The sequence below is a fragment of the Suncus etruscus genome, chromosome 2 (genome assembly GCF_024139225.1).
Source record: "Suncus etruscus isolate mSunEtr1 chromosome 2, mSunEtr1.pri.cur, whole genome shotgun sequence".
Classification (NCBI taxonomy): domain Eukaryota; kingdom Metazoa; phylum Chordata; class Mammalia; order Eulipotyphla; family Soricidae; genus Suncus; species Suncus etruscus.
Genome location: NC_064849.1, coordinates 53,633,837 through 53,650,269, shown reverse-complemented (window position 1 = coordinate 53,650,269; position 16,433 = coordinate 53,633,837). Strand labels below are relative to the sequence as shown.

The following is a 16,433-nucleotide window of genomic DNA, read 5'->3' as shown; positions in this document are numbered from 1 at the left end:
TACATCTGAGATATACAAAGGAGATACTCGTGTCCCTTTTATGTTTTAGAAATAGTCAAGAGGGAGGGTGTTGTTTTCGAGACACCACTTTGGTCTGTGATTTGGACAAGCGAAGAGCACATGGAGCCATGTCCTCCCCTTGTTGCCTGCTGAAGCTTTTGACTCCCCGAGAGGCGTTTGCTTCCTAATTGCTGGAAGTTGAAAGTTCACCAGTCCCCTCCCAGCCCCTTGCAGGAACAAGGAAGCCTGGGGTCTCTTTTAAATTGCACCTCGCCGGAACCCACTTGCTGGAACCCTGAGCAGGTGTCCAGAAATAACTTTGGGGACGGGGAGGAAGGAGAGAGAAGGCTGTGGGGGGCAGCTGAGGCTGCTTCTTCACCTTATCTTGGCCAAAAAGCCTACAGTGTGGAACCTTGCTGTGATGTGTTGCCTGCTGAAGCTTCAGACTCCACCCAAAAAATTACTGTGAAAGATATATAATCTACCTTGGCCAAAACAAAAATCATTAGTACAGAAAAATGGTTAAATGTGGGGTAACAAGAGATGGGAGTGAGGGAGTAAAGGAATAAAACGAGCTCTTGGACAGCTTTCAGATTATGACAAGCAGATGAAACACAATGATATCCAAATATTTGTCATTATGTTCCGCGCGGGGGGGGGGGGTGCTAGTCCCCGCATGGATTCACAGTGGACAAGTTTAATAAGGAAACTTCCCTGGTAAGTCCTAAAGCCAGAACCTATTGTGCTGCTATTCCCACCTCGATGGTTTGCCCATAAATGTGGTCAGGAAAAGCCCTGGAGTTTCGGAGGAAGGAGGTAGAGGGGTGCTGGGTTGAACCATGTCCCGTACCCCTTCCTAGGCCTGGTTAAAGAGGCCTTTGGCATGGCAGAGGGCTGCCAAACCCCATGCTGGCAGAACCTCCCAGCTCCCTGGAAGGAGGATATTCTTCAGAGCTGGAAGGCTGGAAGGTCGGAGCCCCCACCCCAGATCCTCCCTTTGGAGCTGGGAGGGAAATGGGGAAAGCCTACGGCCAGGAAATGTCCTGACGTTCCGGAGGAAGGAGGTAGAGGGGTGCTGGGGTGACCTATGCCTCACACCCCTTCCTAGGCCTGGTTTGGAAAGCCTTTTGAAAAAGTTTCAGAGCACAGTTTATAAATAAATGATTTGTAGTGAAAGCAGAGGTAATAGTGTTGAAATGGTAATTTTAATAACAATAAAATTCACAAGTATCCCTAGATAGTATAATTAGAAAGTATGGAATTGAACTCTTGGCTGGAGCTCCTGCTTTGTCCCTTACTTTTTCACTTAATTTCTCTAATTTCATTTTTTGCATTCTCCTCTAGCATGTAGTAAGAATACCAAACCTTCCACCTAGCAAGGTTATTACATATGTGCATGTATTTTACATAATGTGAAACTGGTTATACAACTAGATGCTAATTTTTTCTTTTTTGAATCTTATAGGCATGGGTGACATTGAAGGACTGATAGATAAAGTCAATGAATTGAAGTTGGATGACAATGAAGCACTTATAGAAAAATTGAAACATGGTATATAAGTAGTAAATTTTTTTATCTTATCTTGGTTTTTCTTTGTTAAAACTTGTTTGAAATGATAAATTTATAGTCAGTTATCTAAATATTTTGAGTGACTAATATGATTTAATTGATGTAAATTTAAAATGTCCTTGATCATAGTGAAGCTTAGATATTTGAGCAGTTATAGCATTTGTTTTTTATTATCTTTTTTTGGTAATCTAATTGTCTTAATGTTAAAATTAAGGCTTTTTATCATTTTCCTTGAAGTAGAACAGGTTAAAAGTAAGTTCTTTTAGTTTCCATATTAAAAATTATATTTATATAAAGACTTTCATTATTGATTTTAGAACCACACATGGTACTCAGGGCTATTCCTGGCTCTGTGTTTGGGGGTGGATATTGTAGAAACAGAATAATCATAAATAATCCTTTGAGATATTTCCATAGCCTCTATACAAAGGCATGTAAAAGAATAGATTAAATTTTCTCTCTTATTCTCTTATACTTAATTGAAGACCACTGCTCTATAAAGTACATTGTTGTAATTAAGAGTTCGTGTTCTTACTACAATCTGGCGACTTGAGGGACAAAATAATTGTGCATGTGTTTTATTAACGTTTTTTGGCTGGAAATTCAAAATTAAGGTGTCAGTAAGAGGATTTCTTCTGAAAATTCTGTTTATAGGTGATCGTCTCCTTACTGTAACTTCACCTTGTTCTCTTTCTTTGCTTCTTTGTCTTCATAAAAAAAAAAAGTGCATGTTCTTAAGTGTAATACACTTGAATTTATATCTGATCTATTTTTAATTATGGCATTTTTAGATTATAAGTGGATAACACTAATTTTGATATATATAAAATGTCCACATATAATGTATCATAAGCACTCAACATATACTATTAAATATTTCTAATTTTCTTTAAATGATCTTTTCTTTTCTCAGGCCACATGCTCCCCTTTGTTTCTTTTCATCTTGTTAGGTATCTATGCTTTTACCTCTTTCTCAAATGTAGATGCTTTTTAAGGGTCAATCTAGACCAAAGAAAGAGGATCACTTTGAACAGAGGTTCCCAAACTCTTCACTTATCCTTTCCTTCACTATCTCTGACTGGAAGACTACTAATCTCAAAGCATCTTATCTGTGTTTCCTGAATTTTGGGCACTGCACTATCCAGGAGAATAATACAGTAACTTCAGGTGTAATTGGGAGTGTTTCCTATTTGTATGTTTAAAAAAGGAAGTTTTTGGAAGACCCTGAATAATTTTTCCCTGAAAGAAAGAAGTAGGTTTGTCAATTTGGGAACCTTTTTTTCTAAATCATCTTTTTTTTTCTCCACTAGATTTCTAGGTGTGCATAATATATCTATTTGTCTAGATAATCTTATTATTATTTTTTTATGTTTTGTTTTTGGACCATACCTGGTGGTGCTTAGAGGTTACTCAGAAATTGCCCTTGGCAGGCTTAGGGAATAATATGGGATGCCAAGAATCAAACCCGAGTTTGTTTTGGGTGGACTATGTGCAAGGCAAACACACCCTACCACTGTACTATCACTCTGGTCTCCTAGTAGATGACTTTTTTTTTGGGGGGGGGTCACACGTGGTGGTGCTCAGGGGTTACTCCTGGCTCTGTGCTCAGAAATTGCTCCTGGCAGCTTGGGGACCATATGGGATGCCAGGAATCGAACTGGGGTTCGTCATGTGTTGGCCGCGTGCAAGCCAAATGCTCTATTGCTGTGCTATTGCTCCAGTCCCACTAGATGATTTTTGTTTTGTTTTGTTTTTGGGTCACACCCGGCAGCACTCAGAGGTTACTCCTGGCTCTGTGCTCAGAAATTGCTCTTGGTAGGCACAGGGGACCATATGGGATGCCAGGATTTGAACCACTGTCCATCCTGGATCGGCTGCTTGCAAATCAAATGCCCTACTACTAGATGACTTTTTTGATGTTCCACTGGCACTTCAAATTCAGCATCTTTTTCTTCCTGTCCTATTCTGATGGTTATCGACAAATGTTGACAGCATTCTATTTGTTGCAGTCAAAGCTTTGGGTGTTGTAATTGATACTGTCTCTCACTCTGTCTACACCTTTTCCCTTCTGGTAATTACTTCTAATGATTCCATTCCCTTCTTTCCAGCTCTCTTTCAATTATGCAGTTCATCTCTTACCTAATAAATGTTTCTTGTAAGTCTTAAAAGATTTTCTAACTTTTTGGCCTCTTCCCTTGGGATCTTATTTTATATTGCAGCCAAACAGCTTTTAAAAGTACTGACCTGATCCCATTACTGCCTGACTTTAAATCTTTCAGCAGCTTTGCTGTGCCCTAAAATGTTTTTAAATGATTATCATCTAAGTAACATTTTCTGCACTGTGTTTTGGCCTATTCTTTTTAGCATTTCAAATGCCAAACATTCTGTCTTTTAATATATATTGTTTGTTAAATATAAATTGCTGTACCTCTTCTCTGGGTTTCTGCTGCTACGTGTATGAGAGGCATCTTTTACCTTCTCCCTCCCAGCCAAATTGACTAAATTATACTCATACATGCATCAGGTCTTTCTTCAAGTGTCTTTCAGCAGACATTTTATCTGATACCAGGAATAAGTTATACTGTCTTACTATCTTTCCATTATACTCTGTCATTGAATTGTTCATCATAACTATTAGGTGTTCATCTTATTTGCTAGAAGGAAAGGGTGAGGTTGAGTACACATTTTTTTTTTTTTTTTTTGGTTTTTGGGCCACACCCAACCATGCTCAGGGGTTACTCTTGGCTTTGTGCTCAGAAGTCAATCCTGGCAGGCTCAGGAGACCACATGGGATGCCGGAATCTAACCAAGGTCCGTCCTGGATCGGCTGCATGCAAGGCAAACACCCTACCAATGTGGTCTCTCTCTCCAGCAACACTTTTTTTTTTTTAAATATTATAGTACCGGGGCCGGGCGGTGGCGCTAAAGGTAAGGTGCCTGCCTTGTCTGCGCTAGCCTTGGACGGACCGCGGTTCGATTCCCCGGTGTCCCATATGGTCCCCCAAGCCAGGAGCAACTTCTGAGCGCATAGCCAGGAGTAACCCCTGAGCGTTACCGGGTGTGGCCCAAAAACAAAAACAAAAACAAAAAAAAATTATAGTACCTAGTGCTTTTTCTGACACTAAGTAGATTGCCAGTAAATATTTGTTGAATGAATTTGTCTTGCCTTGCCTGATTCTTTTTTTTGTTTGTTTGTGTTTTTTTTGGGCTACACCCAATTGATGCTCAGGGGTTACTCCTGGCTAAGTGCTCAGAAATTGCCCCTGGCTTGGGGGACCATATGGGACACCGGGGGATCGAACTGTGGTCCTTCCTTGGCTAGCACTTGCAAGGCAGACACCTTACCTCTAGTACCACCTCGCCGGCCCCACCTTGCCTGATTCTTTTTGTTTTCCTTTTGATTAACTATAATCCTTCTATTGCTGGTTCAAAGAGGACAGTATAGTCCTAGTCAGTTTACTTTGTTTTGATTTTAGAACTTTCTTTAAAATAGTCTTGAAATGTCTCTGCATTTTGCTTCTGATTCTAACATTTGACTCACTTCTGAAGTCTTCCAAAATTTCACTTTTTTTTTTTTGGTTGGGGAGCTTCCCAAATTGGTGATCACCAGGGCTTACTCCCAGTGATAATTGGCCAACTGAGCTGCTCTTGCTTGAATGCTTGGGTCCAGATACAAGTTGTAGTGCTAAAGGTGACCTGACTCATCTCAGTGATGTTGGGGCCTCCTGGTGATGCTCAAGAGGCCATGTGGTGCCAAATCATGCATTCTAAACTTTGTACTAGCTCCTGGTTCAAAAATTTCTAGCTTCAATGTTACCTATCTGTTTTTTCTTTATTCCCTTGATTTCCTTAATCCCATGATGAACAGTGTTATTTGTTTTTTCAATTTTCAAATTATTTCCATGAGTTCAATGGCTAGTGGATTTTTGTATTATCATAACATCAGTTGCCACTTTTAATAATCCACTATGTATTTCAACTAGTCTTCTCTTTTACTGTTTAGTTCTGCATTTCTGTCTGTCTTATATCACAGTTTGTTTAAAACATTATATTGCTATTTCCAGACTTCTAATTAGAATTGGTATTCTAAAATCAGTTTTAGTATTGCTATTCTAAAATAAAGTACCTTCTCTTTAATTTTTGTGTGTAGTGAGATGCTGAGATACTCTATTAGAAATTGACATTTCTGGGGGCCGGGCGGTGGCGCTGGAGGTAAGGTGCCTGCCTTGCCTGCGCTAGCCTAGGACGGACCGCGGTTCGATCCCCTGGCGTCCCATATGGTCCCCCAAGAAGCCAGGAGCAACTTCTGAGCGCATAGCCAGGAGTAACCCCTGAGCGTCACAGGGTGTGGCCCAAAAACCAAAAAAAAAAAAAAAAAAATTGACATTTCTTTAGAAATTTTGTTTATTTACTTCTCATTACATATTTTATATTACAGGGATCCTCAAGCATGTCCTTTGTTTTCCATATTTCTCTGTTTCAGTATCTATTATTATTTTTGGGGGGCCACACCTGGTGGTGCTCATGGGTTACTCTTGGCTATCTGCTCAGAAATTGCCCCTGGCAGGCTCGGGGGACCATTTGATGCTGGGAATCAAACCTAGATCTATCCCAGGTCACCCCGTGCAAGGCAAACACTCCACCGCTGTGCTATTGCTCCAGCCCCCATGTACTTCTTTTTTCTGAGTCACATTTTATTTGCAGTCTATCCATTTTCTTGCTATGGGCCCGTAGGCTGTAGAATAAATAATCTAAAAAAGTACTATAGTGATAGGATTTGCCTTGTATGTGTGAGGCCCTGGATTAAATCCCTTTCTTGTCACATACCTCCCCGCCCCACGCACACTCAACACACATACACACACACACACAAAAGAAGTGGGTTGGAGAGATAGCACAGCGGTAGGGCATTTGCCTTGCACTTGGTCGAGTCAGGACAGAATTGGGTTCAATTTCCGGCATCCCATATGGTCCCCAAACCTGCCAGGAGTGATTTCTGATCACAGAGCCAGGAGTAATACCTGAGCACTGCCGGGTGTGGCCCAAAAACCAAAATAAATAAAATAAAATAAAATAAAATAAGTATTTTGCAGAAGTATTTGTTCTATTCTCATAAATAATATATGGGAGTTTTGTTTGCTTTACATTTTATGACTTTTGATGTTTATGGAATTTATAATTTTTGCCACCTTAAGATATAAATTACCGGGGCCGGGTAGGTGGCGCTGGAGGTAAGGTGTCTGCCTTGCAAGCGCTAGCCAAGGAAGGACCGCGGTTCGATCCCCCGGCGTCCCATATGGTCCCCCCAAGCCAGGGGCGATTTCTGAGCACATAGCCAGGAGTAACCCTGAGCGTCATACGGGTGTGGCCCAAAAAAAAAAAAAAAAAAAAAAAAAAAAAAAAAAAAAAAAAAAGATATAAATTACCTATTTTGTTCCTAAATACCTAATGCATTTGTATATATCTGGGTATTTTTTTTTCTTGATAGCAGATATGCTATTCTAGGTTCATTAGGTTTATCTTTGTATTCTGCAAGTTTTTTTTACATACTAACTGCTGAGTTAACTTACATTCATTGATTATGTTTACATAATTATGCTTTGAGTCATACCTCTTATAAAAGATTCATTTTGTGAAATACAAATGCACATTCTTATTTATATGACTTATTTGTTTTGCATTTCAGGTCAATTTACGTTAAGAGACATGTATGAACAATTTCAAAATATCATGAAAATGGGCCCTTTCAGTCAGATCTTGGTTAGTTATCTGAAAGTTCTTATCTTTTAAGATTTGTTGTGCTATTAAATATTAAATACAAATATTAATTGTGAGCTATTATTGATTTTATGTCTGAATGTCTTTCAGGGGATGATCCCTGGTTTTGGGACAGATTTTATGAGCAAAGGAAATGAACAAGAGTCAATGGCAAGGCTAAAGAAATTAATGACAATAATGGATAGTATGAATGATCAAGGTAAGAGAAAATTATTTAACTTGGAGCATAGTGTACTGAGCATCAACAAATTAATAGTTCTGCTGGATTACTATAATTAAATGAAAACAGTCTAGATGGAAAGAGTTTGGTAAGTAGATTTTGTGACTATTTGAATGCTTTTACTTGAAGTGAGGTGATTATTGACTATATCATTATCATTGAAAGAAATGCCTGGTGCAGAGGCTCTCAGGATAGTAGAGAGGGAGCGGGGAGAGAACTTTACTTGCATGTAGCTGACAGGGTTGATTCCTGGCATCCCATATGGTTCCCTGAGAAGGCCAGGAGTGATTCCTAGTGCAAAGTTAGGAGTAACTTCTGAGCACTATTGCATATGGTTTCCCTCCTCTTCCCCTTCCCACAAAAACCAGTCTAGTACATTGCTTCTCCAAGTGAGTTCCTTGAAAGAACACTAGTTCTCCATGAATTGACAGAAATGACTTAAAAGGGGATTCATTAGTAAAATTTGGGGAACATATAGTGGTTTTCTCACAATGAGTGACACTTTCAGTCATCTGCTTTCCCAACCAAGCTTAATTTTACTGGTGTCAATTTTGAAGTGTTTGACTTTTCCCCTCTTTCTTCATCTATTTAAAATTTTTTTCCCTTGGGGCCAGAATGATAGCTCAGTGGTAGGGCATTTGCCTTGCACGTGACTGATCTGGGACGGACCTGGGTTCAATTCCCAGCATCCTACATGGTTCCCTGAGCCTGCCAGAAACAATTTCTGAGCACAGAGCTAGGAGTAACCCCTAAGCACTGCCAGGGTTACTCCAAAACATAAATACATACATACATACATACATACATACATACATACATACATACATACATATATACATGTTAAAAAAAGTTCTTTTATTGGGTTACATGCACATTGAAGATTATTGTGTACTTTTGGTGAACTGAACCTTTTATATCATGATTATAAATGTCTTTTTCTCCTGTTGTGCTTTGACATTAATATAGCCTTACTGCTTTTATTGTACATATCCTACATATCTTTATTTTAGGGGATATTTTGTTTTCTTTTTCTTTTTTTTAATAATATTTTTATTTAAACACTGTGATTACAAACATGATTGTATTTGGGTTTCAGTCATTAAAAAGAACACCCTCCTTTACCAATACAACTTTCCAACCACCAATGCCCCCTATCTCTCTCCTCCCCAACCCCCGTCTATATTCAAGACCAGGCATTCTACTTCTCTCACTCATCAACATTGTCATGGTTGTTGTTAGTGTAATTATTTCTCTAACTGCACTCACCACGCTTTGTGGTGAGCTTAATATCATGAGCTGGTCCTTCCGGCCCTCATCTCTGGGCATTATTACAATAATGTCTTATTTTTCTTAAAACCCATAGATGAGTGAGACTATTCTGTGTCTTATCTCTCCCTCTGACTTATTTCACTCAGCATAATAGATTCCATGTACATCCACGTGTAGGAAAATTTCATGACTTCTTTTTTTTTGGGGGGGGTCACACCCAGCAGTGCTCAGAGGTTACTCCTGTCCCTATGCTCAGAAATCGCCCCTGGTAGGCACAGGGGACCATACGGGATGCCGTCCTTCTGCATGAAAGGCAAACACCTTACCTCCATGCTATCTCTCCGGCCCTGACCTCATTATTTTTTGATGACTGCATAATATTCCATTGTGTAAATGTACCACAGTTTCTTTAGCCATTCATCTGTTGTCAGGCATCTGAGTTGTTTCCAGATTCTGGCTATTGTAAATAGCACTGCAATGAATATAGGTGTACAGAAGGCATTTTTGTGTTCCTAGGGTACTCCCTAGGTGCTGGAACATATAGGAGCTCAATTTCCAGGTTTTTTTTTGAGGAATCTCCATATTTTTTCCAGAAAGACTGGGCTAGATGGCATTCACACCAGCAGTGAATGAGTTTCTTTCTCCCCACATCCCTGCCAGCACTGATTGTTCTTGTTCTTTGTGATGTGAGCCAGTATTGTGGCATGAGATGGTGCCTCGTTGTTTTGATTTGCATTTCCCTGATGATTAGTGATGTGGAGCATTTTTTCATGTGTTTTTTGGCCATTTGTATTTCTTCTTTGAGGACGTATCTGTTCATTTCTTCTTCCCATTTTTTGATGGGGTTAGATGTTTCTTTCTTGTTAACTTCTGTCAGTACCTTGTATATCTTAGATATTAGCCCCTTATCTGATGGGTCTTGGGTGAATAGTTTCTCACATTCTGTGGGTGGTGTTAATACCACGTGTCTAGTATTAATTGGGAAGGGACATAGGTTTAAAAGGTTTACAGAATGTTATATTTTACTTAAAATATAACAGTACATGTATATTTATTGTTATTTTAATAGCTTATGAATACAACAGTCTTTTGAACATATTTTGTTTAACTTTTGAAAATTAGACATAAGCATGGCAAATAGTATTTATTAAGTCTGGTTCTAGGTGTATTAGATTTGTTTCTTTGTATTCTTTGTATGGAAGATACTTGCTTAAAACTGTTTTGATAATGACTGGCAATTTTATGTAAATTAAAGTAGCTAACGTTTTTTCACAGAACTTGACAGCACTGATGGTGCTAAGGTGTTCAGTAAGCAACCTGGAAGAATACAAAGGGTAGCAAGAGGTTCAGGTGTATCTACCAGAGATGTTCAAGAACTTTTGACCCAATATACCAAATTTGCACAGATGGTGAAGAAGATGGGTGGTATCAAAGGGCTTTTCAAAGGTAAAGAAAAAAAGCTGGTTGTTAACACATTGAAGGGAAATAAAAAAGTTGAGAAGCTTAAAACTAAGCTAGGAAATACTGTCAGTATTTGAAAATATACTGTCTAATTTCATGTTATATTTAAGTGCTTCCAGGATATGAATGATCTGTGAATTATGTTTTCAGGTTCAAGGTAATAAACACTAATATGAAAAAAGATTTAATTATATTTTTTTATGAAAAAGTAGAAAATACATGAAATTACAAGAAAAAATATAAATATCTCACTGCATTTACTACTGGACATGTGAGATTTGTTCTTCGCCACTGAACTACATTACCATTCATAGGCTTTATTTTTTTATTCTTTTTTTCAGTATATTTTATAGGAGTCAAGTGATATTTGATTTTTTTCAGAATTATTGCATTCTCCTTTAAATTTTCTTCTTTATTTTATTTTAGTTTTAGTTTTTGGGCCACATCTAGTGATGCTCAGGGGCTACTTCTGGCTCTGTGCTCAGAAATCGCTCCTGGTGGGCCGGAGAGATAGCATAGAGGTAGGTAGGGCATTTGCCTTGAATGCAAAAGGAAAGTGGTTTGAATCCCAGCATCCCACCTGTTCCCCTGAGCCTGCCAGGTTTGATCCCTGGCATCCCAAATGATCTGAGCCACCAGGAGTGATTTCTGAGTGCAGAACCAGGAGTAACCTCTGAACACATCCAGGTGTGGCCCCAAAATAAAAACAAACAAATAAAAACCCCAAAACTCTCTGCATTTTTGAACTCTGAGACTAAGAATGTGGAAATTCATTGATGAATGGAGTTATGTTTTGTGTCCTTATTCTTTGATAGCTTGGATAAGCAAGTACAGTTTTTCCAGGTTCTTTCAGACGCATTCTTTTCATATTTACAGAAAATCGGTCTGTTTCCTGATTATTAAATTATTTGTAAGCATTTAACATTCTCTGATTCTTTTATTAAACAGTTTCATTTTTTACTATACTATTAACAAAAACTGTAAAATATTATGTCTATCTTGGCTCATAGGTAAACTAAGATTCAACAAAAATTGCTGCCTTTAAAACCCTTTAAAGTTTGTTTTTTGTTTTTGGGTTACACTCAGCAGTTCTAAGGGTTTACTCCTGGCTCTGTTCTTAGGAATCACTCCTAGTGTTGCTCAGAGAACCATATGAGATGTCGAGGATTGATTCCGGGTTAGTCAACATGCAAGACAAGCTCCCTATCCACTGTACTAAAGAGCTGTACTAAGGAGCTCTGGTTCCTTTACAAATTTCTTTTTTTTTTTTTTTTTGGTTTTTGGGTCACACCCGGCAGTGCTCAGGGGTTACTCCTGGCTGTCTGCTCAGAAATAGCTCCTGGCAGGTACGGGGGACCATATGGGACACCGAGATTCAAACCAACCACCTTTGGTCCTGGATTGGCTGCTTGCAAGGCAAACACCGCTGTGCTATCTCTCCAGGCCCACAAATTTCTTAATATAGATTTCCACTTGTGTTTCTTTTTTTTTTTTTTTTTTTTGGTTTTTGGGCCACACCCGTTTGACGCTCAGGGGTTACTCCTGGCTATGTGCTCAGAAATCGCCCCTGGCTTGGGGGGACCATATGGGACGCCGGGGGATCGAACCGCGGTCCATTCCTTGGCTAGCGCTTGTAAGGCAGACACCTTACCTCTAGCGCCACCTTCCCGGCCCCTCCACTTGTGTTTCTTAAAAAAAAATTGTATATGGGGGGCAGAAAGATAGCACTAGGGCATTTGCCTTGCATGCAGCCGATCCAGGACAGACAGTGGTTCGAATCCTGGCATCGCATATGGTCCCCTGTGCCTGCCAGGAGCAATTTCTGAGCGCAGAGCCAAGAGTAACCCCTGAGCACTGTCCGTGTGACCCCAAAACAAAAAAATTTGTATGTAATTGAAGTAGATTAAAATGGAATATTCACAAATAAAAATTATGTCAGTGATAAGATTATAGGTAATACAAAATTCTTATTTTATGGTGTGAAGATACAGTACAGTGTATAAGGTACTTGCCTTGCATGGAGCTAACCTGGGTTCTATCCTAAGCATCCCTATGGTCATTTGAAATCTGTTGGAGGAATTCCTAAGCACAGAGCCAGTAATAAGCTCTGAGCATTGGTAGGTGTAGCCTCAGAATTTATACTTTAAGAAAAATCATCTCAATTCATTAAATTTTCTAAGGTAGTTTATTTATACTTATTTTATATTGACTCAGAACTTTGTTTTTCAGGTGGTGACATGTCTAAGAATGTGAGCCAGTCACAAATGGCAAAATTGAATCAACAAATGGCAAAAATGATGGATCCAAGAGTTCTTCATCACATGGGTAAATATGAAGTTTGCCGCCACTTGCTGATAATAGTTTAAATTGAAATGATTGAGGTTTAGTATGCTCTTTGTTGTAGTATTATGAAAATATCTTCACAAAGGGGCCAGAGCAGTAGTACAGTGGGTAGGGTATTTACTTTGCACATAGTTTGGTCCGGGTTTGATTCGTGTCACACAGTATGTTCCCCTAAGCCTTCCAGAAGTGATTCCTGAGCTCAAAGCCAGGAGTAAGCCTGAGTACCACAAGGTGTGGCCCAGAAACAACAATAATAAAAACCATGTGTGCTTGGCCAGAGAGATAGCATGGAGGTAAAGCATTTGCCTTTCATGTAGAAGGTCATTGGTTTGAATCCCAGTATCCCATATGGTCCCCTGAGCCTGCCAGGAGTAACCCCTGAGCGCTGCCGGGTGTGATCCAAAAACCAAAAAAAAAAAAAAACAAACAAAAACAAAACGTGTGCTTTAAGGGAAAAGGTCATTTGAATTTTAAGTTGGATATTTATGACAGGGTTAAATTAGGTGCAAGGTTTAGTAACTAGTATCTACCAAACAATGATGTTTTCTGAATTTCATTTTTTCCTGTGTGGATCATAGATAAGAGCTCATCAGGAAATTATGTTCATTAAATAAACTTGATATTTATTAAAATGCCTAGTTGTGGGGATGGAGAGAGTGGGAGAGAGAACTGTGGGGAGAACGTTATAGGGGGAGAGAGAGGATGGAAAGGAGAGGGGAGGGGAGGGAAGGGATGGGAAGGGAGAAGAAAGAAGGAGGATGGGGAAAAGGGAAAGGAAAGGAGAGGAGGGGAGGAAAGGTGAGGAGAGGAAAGGAAAGGAAAGGAAAGGAGAGGAGAGGAAAGAAGAGGGTTGAGGGGAGAGGAGAGGAGAGGAGGATAGGGGAGGGGAGGGGTGGGAGAGGGGGGAAGGAAAGGGGAGGAGGAAAGGAAAGGAAGGGAAGGAAAAGGGAAAGGGAAGGGAAGGGGAAAGGGGAAAGGAAAGAAGGAAAAAGAAGAGAAGAATATATATGAAGAGAATGAGTGAGGAGAATAGAGGAGAGGAGAAAGCCAAATCCTAAATACTGGACAACCAGAAATCGCTAGTTCTAAGATAGTAGTAATTATTTAATGAATGGTGCATTTCCCCCACCCCCAGTTTCTGTGAAATAATTCTTTTCCCCTACAAAATCCTTTGGACTTCTCAGAAAAAAATGATTTTGTTGATTCATTTAACTGGCATGTTAAAGATACTTTTAAGATTTTTTTTTTATGTAGTATTTCAGTTATCCTCACACCTTTGTTAGGTAGATTTGTTATTTTCTACAATACAGATAACAATCCAAATTTTTAATAGCTATACTAAAGCATATAACCAAATTTTAGATATATATATATATATATATATATATATATATAGTTATTTTGATAAAGTTCTTAGGATGGGGCCGGGCGGTGGCGCTAAAGGTAAGGTGCCTGCCTTGCCTGCGCTAGCCTTGGACGGACCGCGGTTCGATCCCCCGGTGTCCCATATGGTCCCCCGAGCCAGGAGCAACTTCTGAGCACATAGCCAGGAGTAACCCCTGAGTGTTACTGGGTGTGGCCCAAAAACCCAAAAAAAAAAAAAAAAAAGATAAAGTTCTTAGGCAAAGATTGTAAATAATTAATGTTTTCAATCTACTTTCATAATCATCCTATTTTCTATTCTCACTCTAGGTGGTATGGCAGGACTTCAGTCAATGATGAGGCAGTTTCAACAGGGTGCTGCTGGCAATATGAAAGGCATGATGGGATTCAATAATATGTAAAAGAAGATGCCTTATATAAACTGACTTAGTGATTACATTATTTGCTGAGACCTCAAAGTTTCCCTTCTTTTTGTAAATGGGGGGGGGATATTTTTCTTGCCCATCTTTCCCTTAACCTTTTTCTTTTTGTCTCATTCTTTTTCTTTCCTTTCTTCCCTACCTCTCTTTGATATAAGGGAAGGAATATTTGGTTTTTTGTGGAAATCATTACAAATCTGCTTTAGATTTTCTTTTGTCTTTACCATCATACCACTATTAAACAAATCATGGTGTAAAATTTCAGTACTTAAAAGTTTTTAATTGTTTCAAAGGCCAAGCATTAAATTTGCAAATGGTCTGGCCAGTAGTTATATGATGTCCCAAACAAAAAGTGCTGTAAAATAAACATTAAAATTGTTATAACTTAAGGAGGTGTTAAATTTCTTCATGATTTGAAATGATCCATGTATCACATTAAAAGACAGAAAAACTAATAGTTCTATTTCATTTGAAACTATTTTTAGGAATCAGAGACATCGGGCCGGAGTGAATAGCACAGCGGTAGGGCATTTACCTTGAATGCGGCTGATAGGTATGGACCTGGGTTCATCTCTGGGGAGCCATATGGATGCCAGGGATCGAACCTGGGTTTGCTGCATGCAAGGCAAACACCCTACCTGCTGTGCTATCATTCTGGCCCCTTCGATTTTTTTTGTTTGTTTCTTTGGAGGTCTTGCCCAGTGGTGCACAGGAGACCAGATACTGTGTCAGAATTTGAACCCAAACCTCTTACATATAAAGGGCTATTCTCAGGGCTGGAGTGGTAGTACAGTCCCATAGGGTGCTTGCTGTGGGCTGACCCAATATTGTTTCTCTAGCACAGAGCCAGGAATAGGCCCTGAATGCTTCTGGGTGTTGCCCGAAACAAAACAAAAATAAAGCATGTCCTCAGCCCTGGCTTTACTAGTGTTGCCAAAGTGAGCCTATTTCAAACTACTTTTTTTTTCAGAACTGAAAATAGCAGTGGCAAAGAACAAAACTTCTGAAAATCTACTTCAAGTTTCATTTTTCTTTTCTCTTGAGGGAATTGGACATACTCTAACCATTCTGATTCTATTAATTTCTCAATCTGACATTAGTTACAAAAGCTATTTAGTATGCATTGCTTTTATTAAGATAATGATATTTGACAGGTAAGTACTAAATACCAAAACTAAATGATTTGAACAAATTTCCTTTTATTTTTATTGTTAAAATTGTTTTTATAGCTTTATAAATTTACTACTTTACTAATTTTGACCACTAGCTAGATTTAATACATTAGATTCTTTCTGAATTTTTTGCTTGTTATATAAGCATACCTTGGTGTAACTCATTAATCTTACAATGCTTATGAAATTGGAAAACTAAAACAAATAGAAACATCAATAAACCAAAAGGACAAATGAACAATTTGCTGTGATGGAAGTCAATGATCTGAATGAATTATATTGGTGTCATAAATGTAAGATGTGGGGCTGGAGAGATAGCATGGAGGTAAGGCATTTGCCTTTTATGCAGAAGGTCATTGGTTCTAATCCTGGCATCCTATATGGTCCCCGAGCCTGCCAGGTGTGATTTCTGAGCATAGAGCCAGGAGGAACCCCTGAGCGCTGCCGGGTGTGACCCAAAAACCAAAAATAAATAAATAAATAAATAAATGTAAGATGTACACACACAGACAATTCAATGGAATTTTAAAACGTTAAGAAATTTTTATCGTGGGCTGGAGCAATAGCACAGCGGTAGGGTGTTTACTTTGCACGTGATTGACCTGGGACAGACTTGGATTCAATTCCTGGCATTCCATATGGTCCCCTGAGCCTGCCAGGAGAGATTTCTGAGTGCAGAGCAGGAGTAACCCCTGAGCACCGCCAATCCCCCCACCACAAAGATACTCAATAAATTTTATTAAAAATATTTTTTATCATGTAAAAGTGGGGCCAGAGAGATAGCACAGTGGTAGGGTGTTTGCCTGGCTAGCAGCCAA

General features: G+C 39.1%; 1 protein-coding gene and 1 long non-coding RNA gene across 4 annotated transcripts in view; one reads left to right on the top strand and one right to left on the bottom strand.

Annotated features, from left to right (window-relative positions):
* Positions 1-14,832, top strand: part of SRP54 (signal recognition particle 54) — a 56,583-nt gene extending 41,751 nt beyond the window's left edge. For all 3 annotated transcript variants that reach the window (XM_049766587.1, XM_049766594.1, XM_049766588.1), the window contains 6 exons: positions 1,466-1,552; positions 7,257-7,330; positions 7,439-7,547; positions 10,113-10,283; positions 12,528-12,623; positions 14,334-14,832. In XM_049766587.1, the coding sequence (XP_049622544.1) occupies positions 1,466-1,552; positions 7,257-7,330; positions 7,439-7,547; positions 10,113-10,283; positions 12,528-12,623; positions 14,334-14,425 (629 nt within the window). In that variant the 3' untranslated portion in view covers positions 14,426-14,832. The remainder of the gene's footprint in view (positions 1-1,465; positions 1,553-7,256; positions 7,331-7,438; positions 7,548-10,112; positions 10,284-12,527; positions 12,624-14,333) is intronic.
* Positions 1-16,433, bottom strand: part of LOC125999011 (uncharacterized) — a 65,748-nt gene that overhangs the window by 21,972 nt on the left and 27,343 nt on the right. The gene's annotated exons all lie outside the window — the stretch shown is intronic.